The sequence below is a fragment of the Akebia trifoliata genome, chromosome 7 (genome assembly GCF_017979445.1).
Source record: "Akebia trifoliata isolate Shusen 1 chromosome 7, ASM1797944v1, whole genome shotgun sequence".
Taxonomy (NCBI): Eukaryota; Viridiplantae; Streptophyta; class Magnoliopsida; order Ranunculales; family Lardizabalaceae; genus Akebia; species Akebia trifoliata.
This window is the reverse complement of record NC_141381.1, coordinates 29,982,082-29,997,873: the sequence shown is the minus strand read 5'-3', so window position 1 is coordinate 29,997,873 and position 15,792 is coordinate 29,982,082. Positions and strand designations below refer to the sequence as shown.

Sequence of the window (15,792 nt, the reverse complement as noted above, 5' to 3'; positions counted from 1 at the left end):
AGTTTTGGGCAATGTGAGCAGGATTTACCTGCATGAACAAAAGAATTAGATAGATTAAGTGTGGTACTTATATTTTTGAGTTTTTGAAGGAGAAATCAACTGTGCCTCGACTTGCACCTTCTTGACAAGATAGGACTTGTTAGGGGCATACTACACCTTTTGGGTGGTTGTTAGAGAGGTAATAGGCTATTGTACAATTGAGAAAATAAATATATCGTCTTAGAAGAAAGTAGCTTTTAGTGGATTGAGTTTTTATAATCATTGATTTAGACATATAGTTAGATGATTATGGAGTTGAATGTTGAGCAGTCAAGAAGAATCATGTTAATAAATTGAGTGCAAGGATGTTGAGATGGTTGAGTGGACAAAAAAAGAAAAGAAAAAAAGATTGACTTAGAAAAGAACAAATTCAGGAAAATATAGTACTGGTTCCAAAAGGTGATAAATTAAGAGAAAGTCGGCTGAGGTGGGTTGGGCATATTCTTCAATCAAAGTTGATTATAACTCCAATTAGAAGAAATATTCAAACTCGAAAGTCTGAGAGGGAGACCTAAAAGCACATGGACAGTGATGGCAAAAGTAAATACAAACTCATTCTCAACAACAAAAGACGTTGACTTAAGGTAGATTGATTGAAATGGAGGAACATGATTCGTTTAATTGACTCTAAATCTTTGGGATAAGGTTTGTTGTAAGGCTCAATTCATATACTAGCCCCTATGGTTTTGAAGATGTCACACAAAACTAAATATCAAAACAGTTTTCACTTATATTTCCTTGTAAACTGCCTTCTTACTTGTTTTCTGATTCACGATGCTTTGGGATGTTAACGGAAGACACAGATTTAGATAGAATTGAATTGAATGGGTTGAGGAAGAAGATTTGCTAATTTTTCCACTGCTTTGATCCTTACTATCATTGAAGATTTCTCCCAATTTATACATTGTTACCCACTGTAAATGGGTCCAAGAATTTGAGAAAAAACTACATAAGTTTCCCGTTTTGATTTAGATACATTCGAACTAGATCGTTATATAAAATCAAAACATGCCTTTTTTCTCCACTAAAAACTGGCATTTTTCGAAACGATTAGAAGACATGAGAAAGTGCACCTGACACACTCTGGCCTTGATTCCTCATCAAACATCAGAGTTCATTCAAAGTTTCATAGTCAGAATATTTTGGTTGAAACACTCTCGAATTTTCCTCCAACCAAAAAATTGTCTCGAGAAAGTATTTTAAACCGTAGTGATGACCATCAAAGCTCTTAATTTTATTTATCAAAATGTCAGGTACAATCTCAAGAATCACTAAAAAGAAATAAATTATATTACATTCATGTTTAATTCAAATGGTTTCACTCACCAACACCACATCTCAAGCTTTCAAACTTTCTTGAATGTACCCAAAGTTTTCCCATTTGTAAAGAAAATCAGTTGTAGTTCCTTGACACATTCTGCCATTGAGGGTCTCTCACTGCTCTCAGTACGAACACAGCGAGATGCCAAGTTAGCAAACATGGCGATTGACTCCATGGTGTACGAAATTCGACTCATTTCAGGATCTATCACCTTCCGCAACTTCTTCCGATCATTCAATATATGCCTAACCTGAATAAGTAATAGAGAGTGTTGTTATAATTACTATTTTGATGTCTAATTTTTAAATCAAAAGATCTCATTTGTACCTGTAGTACAAGATTTTGATCAGTGGGTCCTTGGTTCAGGTCCAACGCTCTTCGACCAGTCAAGAGTTCAAGAAGAACTACTCCAAATGCATACACGTCGCTTTGTAAAGTGAGCTTCCCCGTCTGAGATAAGTGATTGTAAAGTTTAAATAAGGATAAAGTGACATGTTTAATAAATCAAGCATGGTAAAGATGAGAATGTTGAGATGGTAAGTGGAAAAACTAAGAAATATAAAATTAGAAATGAAAGTATTCAAGAAAATGTAGGAGTAGAACCAGTAGTTGATGGTCTAAGAGAAAATCGATTGAGATGTTTTGGACACGTTCAGTGAAAGTTGATTACAACCCCAGTAGAAGGAATATATAAGTTGAAAGTTCTAAAAGAGTGAGTGGAATGCCCAAAAGAACGTGGGTTGAGATAGTGAAAGCGGATATAAAACACTCTTTCAGTAATAGAAGACTTGGCTTTGGACAAAATTGAATGTAGGAACAAGATTTGTTTAGCGGACCCCAAATCTTTGTGAAGACTTTGACACGATTAGACCACAACACAAGACTAAAGCATGTGACGCCTTCTTTTTCACATATTTAAATCTCTTGATGGATAATCAAGGATTGAGCTCCTATAGCTTACACAATTAGAAATAAGGAGGCTTTCACTAGAGAAAAGGTACAATTCCAAATACATGTGAAGCTGAAAACCATTCAAACACAAGAATTAAAATAAGTTTTGTACCGATGTATACTCCGGATCAAAGTAGCCAAAAGTGCCTAAAACTTTTGTTGTTGCAAACATCTCCTGATCCTTGGGCATCAGCTTAGCAAGGCCGAAATCTGAGATCTGAGGGACAAGATCAACTAATTTTCATAGATATGTCACGTAATTCCCACAAACAAATGTATCATAGATAAATTACCTTTGCTTCAAAATTTTCACTTAGAAGTATGTTGGTGGATTTGAAATCTCTATGAACAATAGGAATCCCAACTTCAGAACCAGAATGGAGATAAGCAAGGCCTCTTGCTGCTCCAAGTGCGACATTAAGTCTCCGAGACCAGTCCATCTTCACGTCGCTTATTCCTTGTACATAGTTACAAACAATTACCACTTTTAAAATAACAAAATTGGATAAATAAATCAACACTTGTAGATTGGTATCGATAGATTTTATACGAACCATTTAATTGATCTTGTAAATTCCCATTGTGCATAAATTCATACACTAGAAATCGGTGTTTCCCATCAGCACAATAACCCATCAGAGTAACCAAATTTGGATGGTTCAGTCTGCTCAAGATGTCAACTTCTACACGGAACTCCCGTTCACCTTCAGCTTCTTTGAATGGTGGCAGGTCCATTTTCTTAATTGCCACAACCTTCAAATTAAAAAATAAAGTATTCATGAAACAAAATTTTCAGCTACTTTTGAATAATTTCATCTTAGGAAAGGCAGCAATTATCAAACAAGTCACAAAATGTTTCCTTATGAATCTAGGCAAAGTAACATTCTAAAATTCAGATTAAAGAAGTATCAAATTTGTAACAATTCTTGTTATGTTGAGTGTATATTTTCCTCCACTCTCGGGTGTGTCATACTCAATTAAGCCCTGTGACTCTCTTATATTCATAATTCTCCCCATCTCCAATACATCGGTCTTTTGGAGTAGTTGGTTGGTTAACATGGTATTAGAGCACTAGGTTCATATAGGTCATGGGTTCGATTCTTTCCATCCTTATGGGTGAGTGGGAGTGTTGAGTGCATATTTTCCTCCACTCTTGGGTGTGTCTTACCCCATTTAAGCCCCATGATCCTCTTATATTCATAGTTCTCCCCATCTCCAACAGACTGGTCTTTTGGAGTAGTCGGTTGGTTAACATGGTATCAAAGTGCTAGGTTCGTATAGGTCACATGTTCAATTCTTTCCACCCTTACACTGAAAACTGAAAATTTGACTAACCAAAGCCCACAAATTTAAGAAACCAAATTTCAAAGGCCCATGGCTGTTGAAATTTTTTATGTTCCCCAATTTGACGGCTTAAAGCCATCAAATTTCTCCCATCCTCCATTAATTTCATGGTTTCGGTCCGTTGAAAAAAAAAAAAAATTGATAGTGAAAAATTTGACGGTCTTAGGCCATCAAATATAGGCTTTTTTCACGTTGTGTTATGGGTGAGGGGGAGTGTTGAGTGCATATTTTCCTCCACACTCTCAAGTGTGTCATACCCCATTGAAGCCCCGTGACAATCCTATATTCATAGTTCTCCCCCTCTCCAACATGTCGGTCTTTTGGAGTAGTTTGTTGGTTAACATGGTATCAAAGCGCTAGATTCGTATAAGTAACAAGTTCGATTCTTTCCACCCTTATGGGTGAGGGGCAAGTATTGAATGTATATTTTCCTCCACTATCAGGGTGTGTCATTCCCCATTTAAGCCCCGTGACACTCTTATATTCATAATTCTCACCCTCTCCAACAGATTAGTCTTTTGGAGTTGTTGGTTGGCTAACAAAATTGTGGTTCATTAATGAGTTATAAAATTTTGCAAAAATGATTTCTCAACAGATACTTTAGTACCTCTCCTGACCGTAGCGATCCTCTATACACGCGCCCGAATCCTCCTTTGCCGACCAAATTCTCATCACTGAATGAACATGTCGCTTCCTCCATTTCCTTGAGTATGAACACCGACGACCCATTACGTCTTTTAGGAGACACATTTTGATTTTCAAGTTGCCAACATTCAACAGGCTTATATATCCCTGAAAAATGTGTATCACTTGTTCAAAATCAGAACTAATAATCAGTAACAACAACAACAACTACTACAATAAGAGAATTACATACAAGGGTCAATATGATCTTGTGATTTGCTTCGCCGCCTCTTGTTCCACGCTGAGACCAACCCGAAAGGCATAATCACTCTCTGAAGATGCCAATCAAATTCTTTCTGTTTGACAATCTAAATGGAAGATTATCATATTAGCTGACAATCAAATGATTATCTCAACTAATTTCCTACTTTCTCCACAATTCAGAAGGAACCCATATCATAAAAGTTCCTGAAAAAAGCAATTAAGTATCAAATTTAGCTCAAGAACCAAATGAAGTACAGAATCCAATGACTACCAAGATTAAAAAAAAATAAAAAATAAAATGGTGAAATCGAAAAAGGTTATATAAAGTATAAAAGCAGAAAAAGCAAATGGGTAGTCTAAGAATCCTATCAAGAGTACGTACGGAGCAAGTGAAGTTAGAATTGGAGAATACTCAACAAACCAATGTCCCAACTACCTGAACTTCTAATTTTAACAGAAAAGTAAAACAAAAAACAAGTAAAAATAATGGAAATTTGAAATCTTGAAGATCAAGTGAAGCAAAGAAATTAAGGAAAAGGAAGGTTTGCTTTTCTTGATAGAGGAAGAGAAGTGGTAGAGAAGAAGGTGTCTGATAAGGAGAGAGAAGCTAAAGTCCTACTTCTCCTCCATTTTATTTCTTGTTTGTGGAGAACAGAAGAGAGACGTTGAGGTGTTGCTTTCAATCAAGTTTTTTATTATTTTCCTCCTCTCCCTTCAATTGGGTCTTGGACTCTCTACCTTCCTATATAATTTCATGAATGATTTGATGGTGTTTATTACCATAGTTCCCTGACACACTAACATTATATTAATTGACATTTGATGAGGAAAAAAGGGAAAAATTATTAAACAGCTTTATTTTTAAGAGTTTCTTTTGACACCCTAACTTCTATTTATTACATCTCAATTTAAAATAAAGAAAACAAATGAATGATTGAGAATAAGAAGAAGTTGGGGTGCCAATAGAAACTCTCTCTTTAGATTTCTATATTTTAGATTTAGGATTTTATATGAGCGTAATTATACTTGTAAACAACTATTGAAATTGTTTGAACGAGTGTTATAAAGTTGAGATTATAATTTGAGTCAAACCTTTGTAACATTTGAAGAGTGTGTTTGAATCTTTAATTGGGTTGTGATAAATAATTTAAATTGGGGGTGTAATAAGTAAAAATTAGAGTGCCAATATCAGCCCTTTTTATATTTAACTGAAATCATTCAACTAGACATTTTTTTTTTTTTTTTATATTTTAAAAAATAACAGTCATATACTTGATTTTGTAATTATACTTTATGAAAATGATTTATACTTGATTTCGTAATAGCTACTTTAGTATAAATTGTTAATATTTATTATTATTTTAATAAAATAAATATTTATTAGATTCAATAAAAATAATTGATTTATTTTTTAGTGGTTTTTTTTTTTTTTGGGTTAAATTGGAATTTTTGTAAGTTGAAAAGTATTTTACTATTTTAGAGAGATTGTGGAATTTAGGATTTTATCTCGTAAAATAGAATAGTCCCACATCGGAAAAATAGAACTCTCCTAGAAGTTATATGAGATATCTCAAATAACAAATTTAGTTATTTGTTTTAGAGGTTATACTTCATTGCTAAGCGACAGTTGGCCGTTGCCTTCACACACATGCAAAAGGATGTTTAGGGCACTTTAGAGGCACATCGTCGCGATGAGCATTATCTCTTTGCTACATCAAACATCGAGCTTTGATCTTGACCATTGGATGATTGTAGTGGGTGTGGATGATCGTAGTGCGTGTAAGACTTTGTTTGGTTAACTGGATAGGCAAAACCAACATTATAGAAGATGATCAAGGGGGTTTGACGATGAAAAATGCATGTTGGACCATTGATTAATGGTGTTTGATTGCAAGTCAAACAACTTGACCATTAGTCATTAGGGTTTGATCATGCTCCAATGGGTGTTTTCTTGATTTATGAGGAGTCACAACTCTTCAAAAACACTGAAAAGGGTATCTTTTTCACTCTATGACCATTAGATCGGATCTAGGGAAATCCAAGCCATCCAATCATGATTATTGAGACAAACATCCATGATGACTATTTGAATAGTCGCTTTAATTCTATAAAAAGAGATCTGTAGACACAAATCAATACACACACATTTCTAGTCTGTCTATAGAACACATAATTCTTAATTCCTTCTTCTTACTTCAGTTTTTTGATACTTAATTTGATCGAGTTATCAAGGAAATTATTTGTCTTTGTAAGACGACGAATTGTGATCAAGAGATTGACTTCGTTGTCTCTTGAAAATCTCTCACTATAAATTATTTTGCGAACTTAAGTTTTACATGAGTTGGAGCGAATAACGTTTTAAAAAAAACAATCTTGTGCCTCGAGTTTGATGTCCCTTGTTTTATTTTACTGTTATTTTCAGATTCAAAAAGTTTAATTTTTCTAACATAAATGATAATTACAAAATCTGATATATGATCATTTCCTGAAATATTACAAAAACAACACATTTGATTCGATAACTTCTGCAAAATACTTTGTAAAACATATGAAACTATTGATGAATCAAATGGACCACACACCCAACCTCTTTTAGAAATGCGGGTCTCCCTGTTCTTTTCTTTTCCTTTTGTGTTCTTCTTTACAGCCGTGAGGCATAAACTGAGTATTATTGTATGAGGACATCTAAGGGTCCATCTATTGTTCTTTTGTAGATGATATTTGCTTGCTTTCTCTATTACTACACATTAAAAGAGAATAATAATAAAAAAATGCTCATGTGATGTCGTGATGAAGATGAAACATTGTAATTATTTCTTATCCAAATAATCCCATGATTCTCTCGTACGTATATATTTTTTTTTGTGAGCCTCCACTTTTTATTTTTTGTTAACAAGGATATCCAACTTACGTTTGACTAGTGAGATCAGGTGAGTCAGGGTTGGACCAAGTCCCTTCTCCGGGCATGTGCAATGCCCGGACATCGCACGCACCAGGTAAGTGAGGGTACACTCTCACGAGGGGTTTTGAGGAGCCATTGCTCATATTGGGCATCAAATGTCGAGTGTTGTGTGATCCGCCTTTGTTCCCAGGTGTCACGTGCTCACATATTGTGCCCCAGTTTGACCTGTGACTTTTTTATATTCATAATTGCGCCTTCTTAATCAAATTTGTCTTTTGGGGTAAATGTTTGTCAACATGATATCAAGGCGCTAGGTTTGTATAAGTCATAAGTTCGAGTCTCCTTGAGAGAATTTTCCACCCTTGTGGATGAGGGGGAGTGTTGAGTTTTATGTTATCCGTCGTCGCTCCCGAGTGTCACGGGTTCACAAATAATGCCCCATTTCGACCCGTGACCCTCTTATATTCATGGTTACAACTTCTCCATTAGATTGATTTTTTAGGGTAAATGATTTGTCAACATTGAACACACAACTTACAGGGACTCTCACCTTATTTGAAATTGCCATTGAGCCAACCCCTCAGGTTTTGGAAGCATCCACTTGTTGGGCCAAACCACTAGGGGTTGTCATGCTCTGGTTAAGGATGGTGTCTTCAATGTGAGAACCCAGACTATCCAACTGGGATCAACTTGGACTCAGCCTAACTCAGGTTTGGCTTAGCTTGAATTCATGCACATGACCTAATTTGACCTTAAGTCAGCCTAATTCAACTTAACCCTACTCAACCCAACTTGGCCTAGACTTGGTGTCTTAACTCAGACCTTCAGATCACCAAACATCGGTTTGGGATTCTCCAGATTGATCAATCTGGCACGGAGATCAGTGACGGACAATCCGAGTTTGGGACACAATTCCTTAAAGTATGATATTTGTATCGGCCCTACTAACACGAGTACAAACAAAGAGTAAGAACAAGAAGTAAGTATATAGACGAAATCCATTTAAGTCATGTACGTATGTTCATAATAGAGGTCGGGCTTGGATTAGGTTGAGACATGAAATCCCAATGCCTAATCCGAGTCCAACGCAATAGCAAGAATAGTTCTACCAAGCATTCTCCCGCGGATCCTACGTTTGCTCATAAAATAATTCAATTTCTAGTTTTTCGACGATCCTCTCACTACCAACATAGACCTACTTAGATCATCATAAGAAATAATACCTTAATAGTGAACACTCTTACATATCTGAGGTCTAAAGCAATGGCAGTCATAACCAGTCAACTTCTGCTTTAATTACACTGTAAACAAACTAAATTCACTTCTAATTGATAACAAAGCCACTGAAAGCCATTTCTTTACATTACAAAATCATCATTACAGAAAAAACTATAGTAATCCAAAGTCATCCTTTTTTTTCTCACAGTGGTTATAATATCAGATTAGAAAACACAAACAGACACAATGTGCTAGACATTTGTGAGAACGAACTGCTTCGTTACTACAAGAAGCGGTTCTTGGAAAATTACACCCGTAGTGATCAGGATGTACTTAAAAAAAGAAAGGTGGCGGAGACATTCTGCATGACATATCAAAGCAGTGGAACTTGAAAATGTATGCAAAAATGATTATGGAGAGAACAACGTTCACTTGGTGCAGATGAAGTTCCTCCCGCAAAGGACATTCCTGCTATCACAACCACATAGACACTTTTTTTATTTAAGTGTAATCGAAATAAAGCATGAAATGTAGCATAATAATAATCTTTTCTTTTTCAATGAAATTTAACACCAACATCTATGCTTTATCACAAGTAATGGAGTCCACAACATGAATCTATTTTGTGATCAAACTCTACATTGAGCCCTAAGGCAATCAAGGAACGTGTCTTCATGCCTTCCTCCTGCCCTTTTAGAGCCTTCGACTTGCATAAATGCACTATTTCTCACTGGAGCCACTATTGGTCTATGATAACATTGCCCAAACAATCTCCATCAATATTACGACCCATTTCTGATGATTTTTTCCTAGTATTATCACTAATCTATCCCAACATCCTCATCTCCACTACACTCATTCTATGAATATGATGTTTCTAACTGCCAACAAACTCGCAAGCTTTAATAATTTATAGGACAGATCCCCTTGGATTTTACCATATTTGCCATCTCCCCCCCCCCCCCCCCAACATTCTAGGATTTTTGCATACTTCCCTCTGCATCATCTAGATCCTTTGCAGATCTCACCCTAACGACGAATGTCAACGGTGTTGAAAATTCCATCATTAATTCCAGACACCACTTACCCTCTCTTTGTTTGACGAGCAAAGAAGGTATCAAAGCATTCCCTATCAGCGATATTTTTGTTTAACACAAGTGCAAGGGAAAAAAAGGATACCAAAATAACATGAAATGCGCACTAAAGGAAAAGAGCAAGCTTTCAAAGTTACAAGAAATGAGTAAAATGAAGTACTGACAATAGTGAGCATTCCCGGTGTGGCCTTTTCTTCTTCTCCTTTTGCTTTTGTGGTGGCTTGATGACTACCTTGATTGCGGAATCGAAAACGGCTTTTACGTTCTGTTCATTGGGGAGAAATATCGGACAAAATTACCGAGAGAAGGGAGGAGCAATAAAATCATATAGGATATTACGTTACCCATCTGGCAAAACACAAGGACTATCCATTAATAGCACAACTGTTCATATGGAGCACAAGAAGTGGGATGGGAAAACCATTCAAGGATTCCCCACTACACTGAGCTAACCAAATTGGAAGTCTCAATAAACCATGAACCCCAACAATCGTATTCCTTTGGATTTTTCACAAAGGCCCTGCTTGGTATGCTGCAAATCATTTTGCAAATGCAAATGCTTTTCTAAAATCCATTTTATCGATGCTTGGTAACACAATGCAAATATTTTGCAATAAATGATTTGCATTGCAAAAAATTTGCATGGATTATCTAAATTCTTAAGAAATTTCAACACATGATTTGCGGCACAAAAAATTACCGCAAATTATTTGACTCCAACCTATGCATATCAGAATTACTAAAATGCTCTTTATCAAGGACATTAATCAAATTATAAAAATACCACTAGTACTTGGTACAACAATATGCACACAAATTTATGAAAATACCCCTTCCTCCAAGATACGTATTAAATTGCACATTGGAATTACAAAAATACCTCTCATCAAAGAAACTTTTGAATTATAAAAATAGCCCTCAATACTTAAAGCAATAAAAAGCCTATGAATTTACAAAAATACATCTCTTCATAACATTTACTTGCACATAAAATTACAAAAATACCCTTCATCAATTTTATTACAAAACTACAGTTCGCTTGTGCCTACGGCACGAGAATCCTCTTTGGGGTTTATAGGGTGAAAGAGGAAAAGTAATAAATTTGGAAGAGCATTATTGAAAAAGGGGATAAAGGAGTGGGGTCCACTTTGGGGGTAGGAAATATAGTAAAATTGGAAGGATTATTGAAAGGGGGAGGAATGGGGAGAGGAAAGACAATAAAGTTGAAGGGGTGAAGAGGAAAGGCCCCGTTGTAGCTAAGGGGACTTTATCCCCACAAGTGGGCCCCAACATTGTGTTTTATAATACAGATATACCCATCACGGAGGCATTTTTTGTAAATTTGAAAAGTTTCTTTGATAACAAGTAATTTTATAATTCCAATACGTAAGTTATTATACTTTTTGATAGGGATATTTTTGTAAATTCATATGGATGTTAATGTAGCAAGTACTGAAGGTATATTTGTAATTTGAATAATTTCTTTGATGAGGTTGAACAAGTTAAAATACTTTTCATGTTTATTTTAACAACAAATCTCGATGAAATTTTTTATTGCAAACATCAATCAACCACAAAAAGATTTGCAAGAGATTTCTCAATGGTTACCTAGCAATTGTAAATCTTTCACCACAAACCATTTGCAGTGTCAAATCATTTGCAAATGCAAATAATTTGTAGTGCACCAAGCAGGGCCTAAAAGTATGACAAACTACCAAGAGAACCTAGAGATGATGCCGTCTGGGCATATTTTGATGTTCAATCTCTCACACAAAATTACTGCCACGGAAATTAGAAGGAACTACTTAGGTTGTAGAAATAAGTAACAGTATCATTACCTGCTGAGTTTTTGAACTGCATTCAATATAATAAGCAGCTCCTATCTGTTTCCGGAGTTCCTCTCCCTTGATGGTAACAATAAACATTGTCATCAAGAGTGTTGATTGTACATTTTCTCCTCCCCCACCCAAAAAAATAAAATAAAATTAAGGAAATAAATACTAATAGGTGTAAATACATAGAGCAGATGTTATACCTGGGCAGTAGTCACAGGCACCAAACCAGGATGATCAGCCAAATAGTGCTTATCCTCACGAAGATCTGCACATTCGCCATAAATCATGCACTAATTGCAGAACTAGGAAAGCAATTACATATGAAGGCATCATAAAAAATTAGAGATAAATATATAAAAATTTAAAGATCTAATGGTTCATGACTTCTAAGTCCTTACTACCCCAAGGAGTTGTAAATTGGCTTCAGTAATGGCCATTCATTATTGACTAACATAAATGAGGACAACCCACACCGCAAAAGTTTTTATTTATTCAACATATTTTGAGGTGTTTATGGTAACTGTGAGTCATAGATGGGTAGAGACTTTCTCAATACTCGACTTCTACCAATGCTAGAAGCCACTTGGAAGCAATGAAAGAACGGCTTGGATCATTTTCTTCCTCGACATCCCCTTACCAAGTAGGACTCATAAAAAATGAGGGATTGTTTAATGATAATTTCTGGTAAAACCAGACAAATCTGGTCATGTCTATCATTGATAACTAATCTACGGCAGTGAAAACCAGCCACTCGGCAAAAAATGTTATAGAACCCAGATCAGAGACAAAGGACTGTTCATCAACATCTGAAATAGCTCTGTAAAATTATGCTATCGAATAATTACTAGTCCTGAGCATAGTCACCAAGTAGGGGTTCGGGAATAAGTCAGAAAAAAAAACAAGAAAAAATCGGGAAAAATCGAAATAGTGTTAGAATAAAAAAAAAAAAACTTTTTGATACAGTAAAATAAGAGATGTAGGGAAAAAAAAAATACTGAATCGAGATTACAGCGATTGTACATACAAATAGGAACAAATATACCCTGCCCATTTGAGAAAAATACCCCAACATATATCCATATGTGTTCTCTAACTAATTATAAATGATATAAGGTGTCGCATATTTTCTCCTCTATTGCTTTATAACATTAACCATTCCCCCCTTTAGAGAAGTGTTTCTATTTTCACCACAAGTTATTATTCTATGTCCAAAGCTAATGTTCCTATGTTCCTAAGTTCCTAACATACAAACATCTCATTTGTATCAAATCTCTATTTCCTCACCTTATCAATTCATACAATACTGATAAAGAATGGTGTAACTCAAACAGAGATTTATAAAGAATCTTTAGTCTATTTTCGTAACACAGTACTTGTATAAGAGGATGTCAGATACTGGTGAAAAATTAAGAAAAACGGAAAGGCTGTATGGAAGCACATCAAATTGACACACTCCAACTTACCCAACTTGGTGCCAGCGAGCACGACTGGGACTCCAGGGGCATAATGTTGAAGCTCAGGGATCCACTGAACACATAATTATTAATCAGATATCCACAAACAAGTATCAAAGAATCAAGAGGCGCATAATTGTCACAAATATGCACCTTTTTAAATACATTCTCATAGCTAGCACGACTGACTAACGAGAATGCTAACACAAATACATCCGCTCCTCTGTAGCTCAATGGCCTTAACCTATTGTAATCTTCTTGTCCTATTAAGAGAAGTGAAATTTGCTTCATCAAGGGAGAAACAGAAATAAAAATAAAATTACACAAAATTAGCAAAACTGTTTTTGAAGGAAATCCATTTGATTTAGAATTAGAAACTAGCATGCTTAATAGAACAGGAAATAAAATTAATTTTATATCCAACAAAAGTTTACCAGCAGTGTCCCAGAGGCCTAAATTGACAGTGGTTCCTTCAACAACTACATTGGCGCTGAAGTTATCAAACACAGTTGGTATATAATCCTAGCAAATGTAGTAGTTTGTTAGTTAACAATAACAAATTAAAAACAAAACCCAAAACCATAAACACTGAAAAACATGAAAAAAGAAAGAAAAAAGAAGAAGAATATAATTAAAACCCAGATGAGTAGGAGGAAAAACAACATGTGAAAAGCAAAACCCAAATGCAAAAACACATAGAAATCAAGAGAAAAACATGAAACCTGCAAAACCCAGAGACAAAAACACATAGAAACCAAGAAAAACATACAAATTTGCAAAACCCAAAGCAAAAAAAGACATTAAAATCCATAAAAAAACACAAAATCTGCAAAACCCAGATGGATAAACAGAATTTAAGAGGGACTTACAGTGGGGAACTTGTTGCTTGTGTAGCAGATAAGCATGCAAGTCTTCCCAACAGCACCATCTCCAACTGTAACACACTTGATGAACCTTGAAGCGCTTGAAGCCATTGGATGGAAAGAGAGAAACAAAGAGGAAAAATGCAGATAGAGCTAACGGTGGGTTGGTTTGTTTTCTTTTCTTTCTTTCTTTCTTTCTTTTTTTTTTCTTTTTTTTTTTTCAAAAAGAGAAGAAATGGACGTAGAGATCACATGACTCTCACTCTCAAAGTCTCACTCTCTGTAGCTACTTTTTTATTAGCAATAAATATAGTTTTATAGATATTTCATTTATTTTTTCTTTATTTTTTGTTTGTTGGTTTGTTTATTTATATAGAGACAGAGACAGCTCTCATTTGATTAATAATTAATTAAATTAAAAGAAAACCAAAACAGAAAATGAATTAAAATAGGAAACCTAAGGAATGGGTTAATCTGAGGCCTTTTTGATGGTGATAAGACGTCTTTATCAAAAATATGATAAAGACATTCCAACTAGAAACGTGTCATTATCTTGGGGTCAACTGACCAAATATAATAAGTTTAAAAAAGGTAATCAAATCAGACGGCTAGAAACTTTGATGAAAGATGTCTGAACACTATTCTAATTTTGGTGTATCCACCAAGAATCAGATATTGGTAAGGATTGTGGGTCCAAAATTGTGCCAGATGATATTTAAGTATGTCTTTATCAGAATTTTGATAAGGCACATTTATCAATAGGATTCGTTTGGCATTGCAATTGGAACGCTTCCAAACTCCGAAATTACCATTTGGTAAAAGAAGTTGGAAATGTTTTTTTGGCAGAACGCGATTCTACTGTTTTTAGTTACTTTGAGATTCCTAGAAAGAAAAGTCCATAACAAATCCAAACAGAACCTTAATTTCCCCTCCCACCCCACTCGAAAAAAAAAAAAAATTGAGATGGGGCCACTTCAAAACTCTTCTTGTACCCCTCCTTATAAATAAATTAATAAAAATAATATCCCCCCCACTCCCACTCCCACTCCCAATCAATTTGAGGTGACTTTTATATATTAGATTGGAATATGTTCTATTAAATTCAATGGCTATGAACAACCGACGATACCAATTAACCCAAATCCCGAAGTTTGTTAACACTTAATCCAAGATGGTGGTAGAGGGTAAATAAATAGAACTTGAGTGAAAATAAAAAAGATAGCTAGTGTTAAATTTGTCAAAAGCCTTCTCTACCTATAACTTTAAAAAGAGTTAGATCGCGAAATAAGTTTCATGTTGTCAACCATAATGTTTGGGATTTAAAGTGTAGATTACGACAATGATGATGACAAATAAACATAATTAATATTTATTTTATTTTATAAAAATTACTAACAATCATATTCATCAATTGTACCAAGAACTAAATAGGGTATATGTACTTCTTTTGTGAGATTTACACAATATTTTGATTCCTTTTTTTACTAGAACCTTTGTTCATAACTTGAGAGAGAAGGCAAAGCTCTTGTTGTCTTTGAAAATGACACTGGTCATAAATTAGTTGACAACATGACATGTTTATTGTTACCATGGAAGAGTATTTTGGTCAATTTGTCTGCATATGAAAGACTTGGGTAAGCTTGCTTAGAAATTGGGGAAGCATTTTACTGTGAACCTTATATAATGGATTAAAGAGGAGACTTACAAGAGCAGAGTAATTAAGATTGAGATACCAAATTTTCAAAAAGGGTAGGTATGACTTTTCACTTTTCACTGTAGGAATTGAGAACAAAAGGTTGGCTTTAAAGCAAAAGAATTGGTGAGACAAGTGGAATGATATAGAGAGACTTTTAAGTGGGGTCCATGGGATAAGTATAGATTAA

General features: G+C 35.0%; 2 protein-coding genes across 5 annotated transcripts; both read right to left on the bottom strand.

Moving 5' to 3' along the window:
- Positions 1-1,252: 1,252 nt before the first annotated feature.
- Positions 1,253-5,282, bottom strand: LOC147398913 (Protein kinase superfamily protein). Its single transcript, XM_086448253.1, has 8 exons — positions 4,926-5,282; positions 4,533-4,747; positions 4,263-4,447; positions 2,866-3,064; positions 2,605-2,768; positions 2,424-2,528; positions 1,688-1,810; positions 1,253-1,610 (listed from the first exon to the last, which is right to left on the bottom strand). The coding sequence occupies exons 2-8, from the start codon at positions 4,600-4,602 to the stop codon at positions 1,386-1,388; spliced, it is 1,071 nt and encodes a 356-aa protein (XP_086304379.1). The 5' UTR covers positions 4,603-4,747; positions 4,926-5,282; the 3' UTR covers positions 1,253-1,385.
- Positions 5,283-8,749: 3,467 nt separating this feature from the next.
- On the bottom strand, positions 8,750-14,127 carry LOC147398912 (rac-like GTP-binding protein 3). Of its 4 annotated transcripts, none has more exons than XM_086448255.1 (8): positions 13,916-14,120; positions 13,481-13,568; positions 13,200-13,309; positions 13,056-13,119; positions 11,793-11,857; positions 11,596-11,661; positions 9,922-10,022; positions 8,750-9,134 (listed from the first exon to the last, which is right to left on the bottom strand). In XM_086448255.1, exons 1-8 carry the CDS (start codon positions 14,018-14,020, stop codon positions 9,092-9,094), a joined length of 642 nt encoding a protein of 213 aa, XP_086304381.1. In that variant the 5' UTR covers positions 14,021-14,120; the 3' UTR covers positions 8,750-9,091. The 4 variants fall into 4 exon arrangements, 2 of the variants coding, with proteins under 2 accessions (XP_086304381.1, XP_086304382.1); XM_086448256.1 differs by having other exon boundaries at positions 8,750-9,131; XR_015180073.1 differs by having other exon boundaries at positions 9,083-9,131; positions 9,922-10,105; positions 13,916-14,127.
- Between the last annotated feature and the right edge of the window lie 1,665 nt (positions 14,128-15,792).

Coding starts and splice junctions, on each gene's coding strand:
- LOC147398912 (XM_086448255.1), bottom strand. CDS start 14,020: ATGGCTTCAAGCGCTTCAAGGTTCATCAAGTGTGTTACAGTTGGAGAT. Junction 13,569..13,915: donor CAAGCAACAAGTTCCCCACT/GTAAGTCCCTCT, acceptor TACATTTGCTAG/GATTATATACCAACTGTGTT. Junction 11,662..11,792: donor TGCCTGTGACTACTGCCCAG/GTATAACATCTG, acceptor GTTACCATCAAG/GGAGAGGAACTCCGGAAACA.
- LOC147398913 (XM_086448253.1), bottom strand. CDS start 4,602: ATGCCTTTCGGGTTGGTCTCAGCGTGGAACAAGAGGCGGCGAAGCAAA. Junction 3,065..4,262: donor GATCGCTACGGTCAGGAGAG/GTACTAAAGTAT, acceptor TTTAATTTGAAG/GTTGTGGCAATTAAGAAAAT. Junction 1,811..2,423: donor TTGATCCGGAGTATACATCG/GTACAAAACTTA, acceptor CACTTATCTCAG/ACGGGGAAGCTCACTTTACA.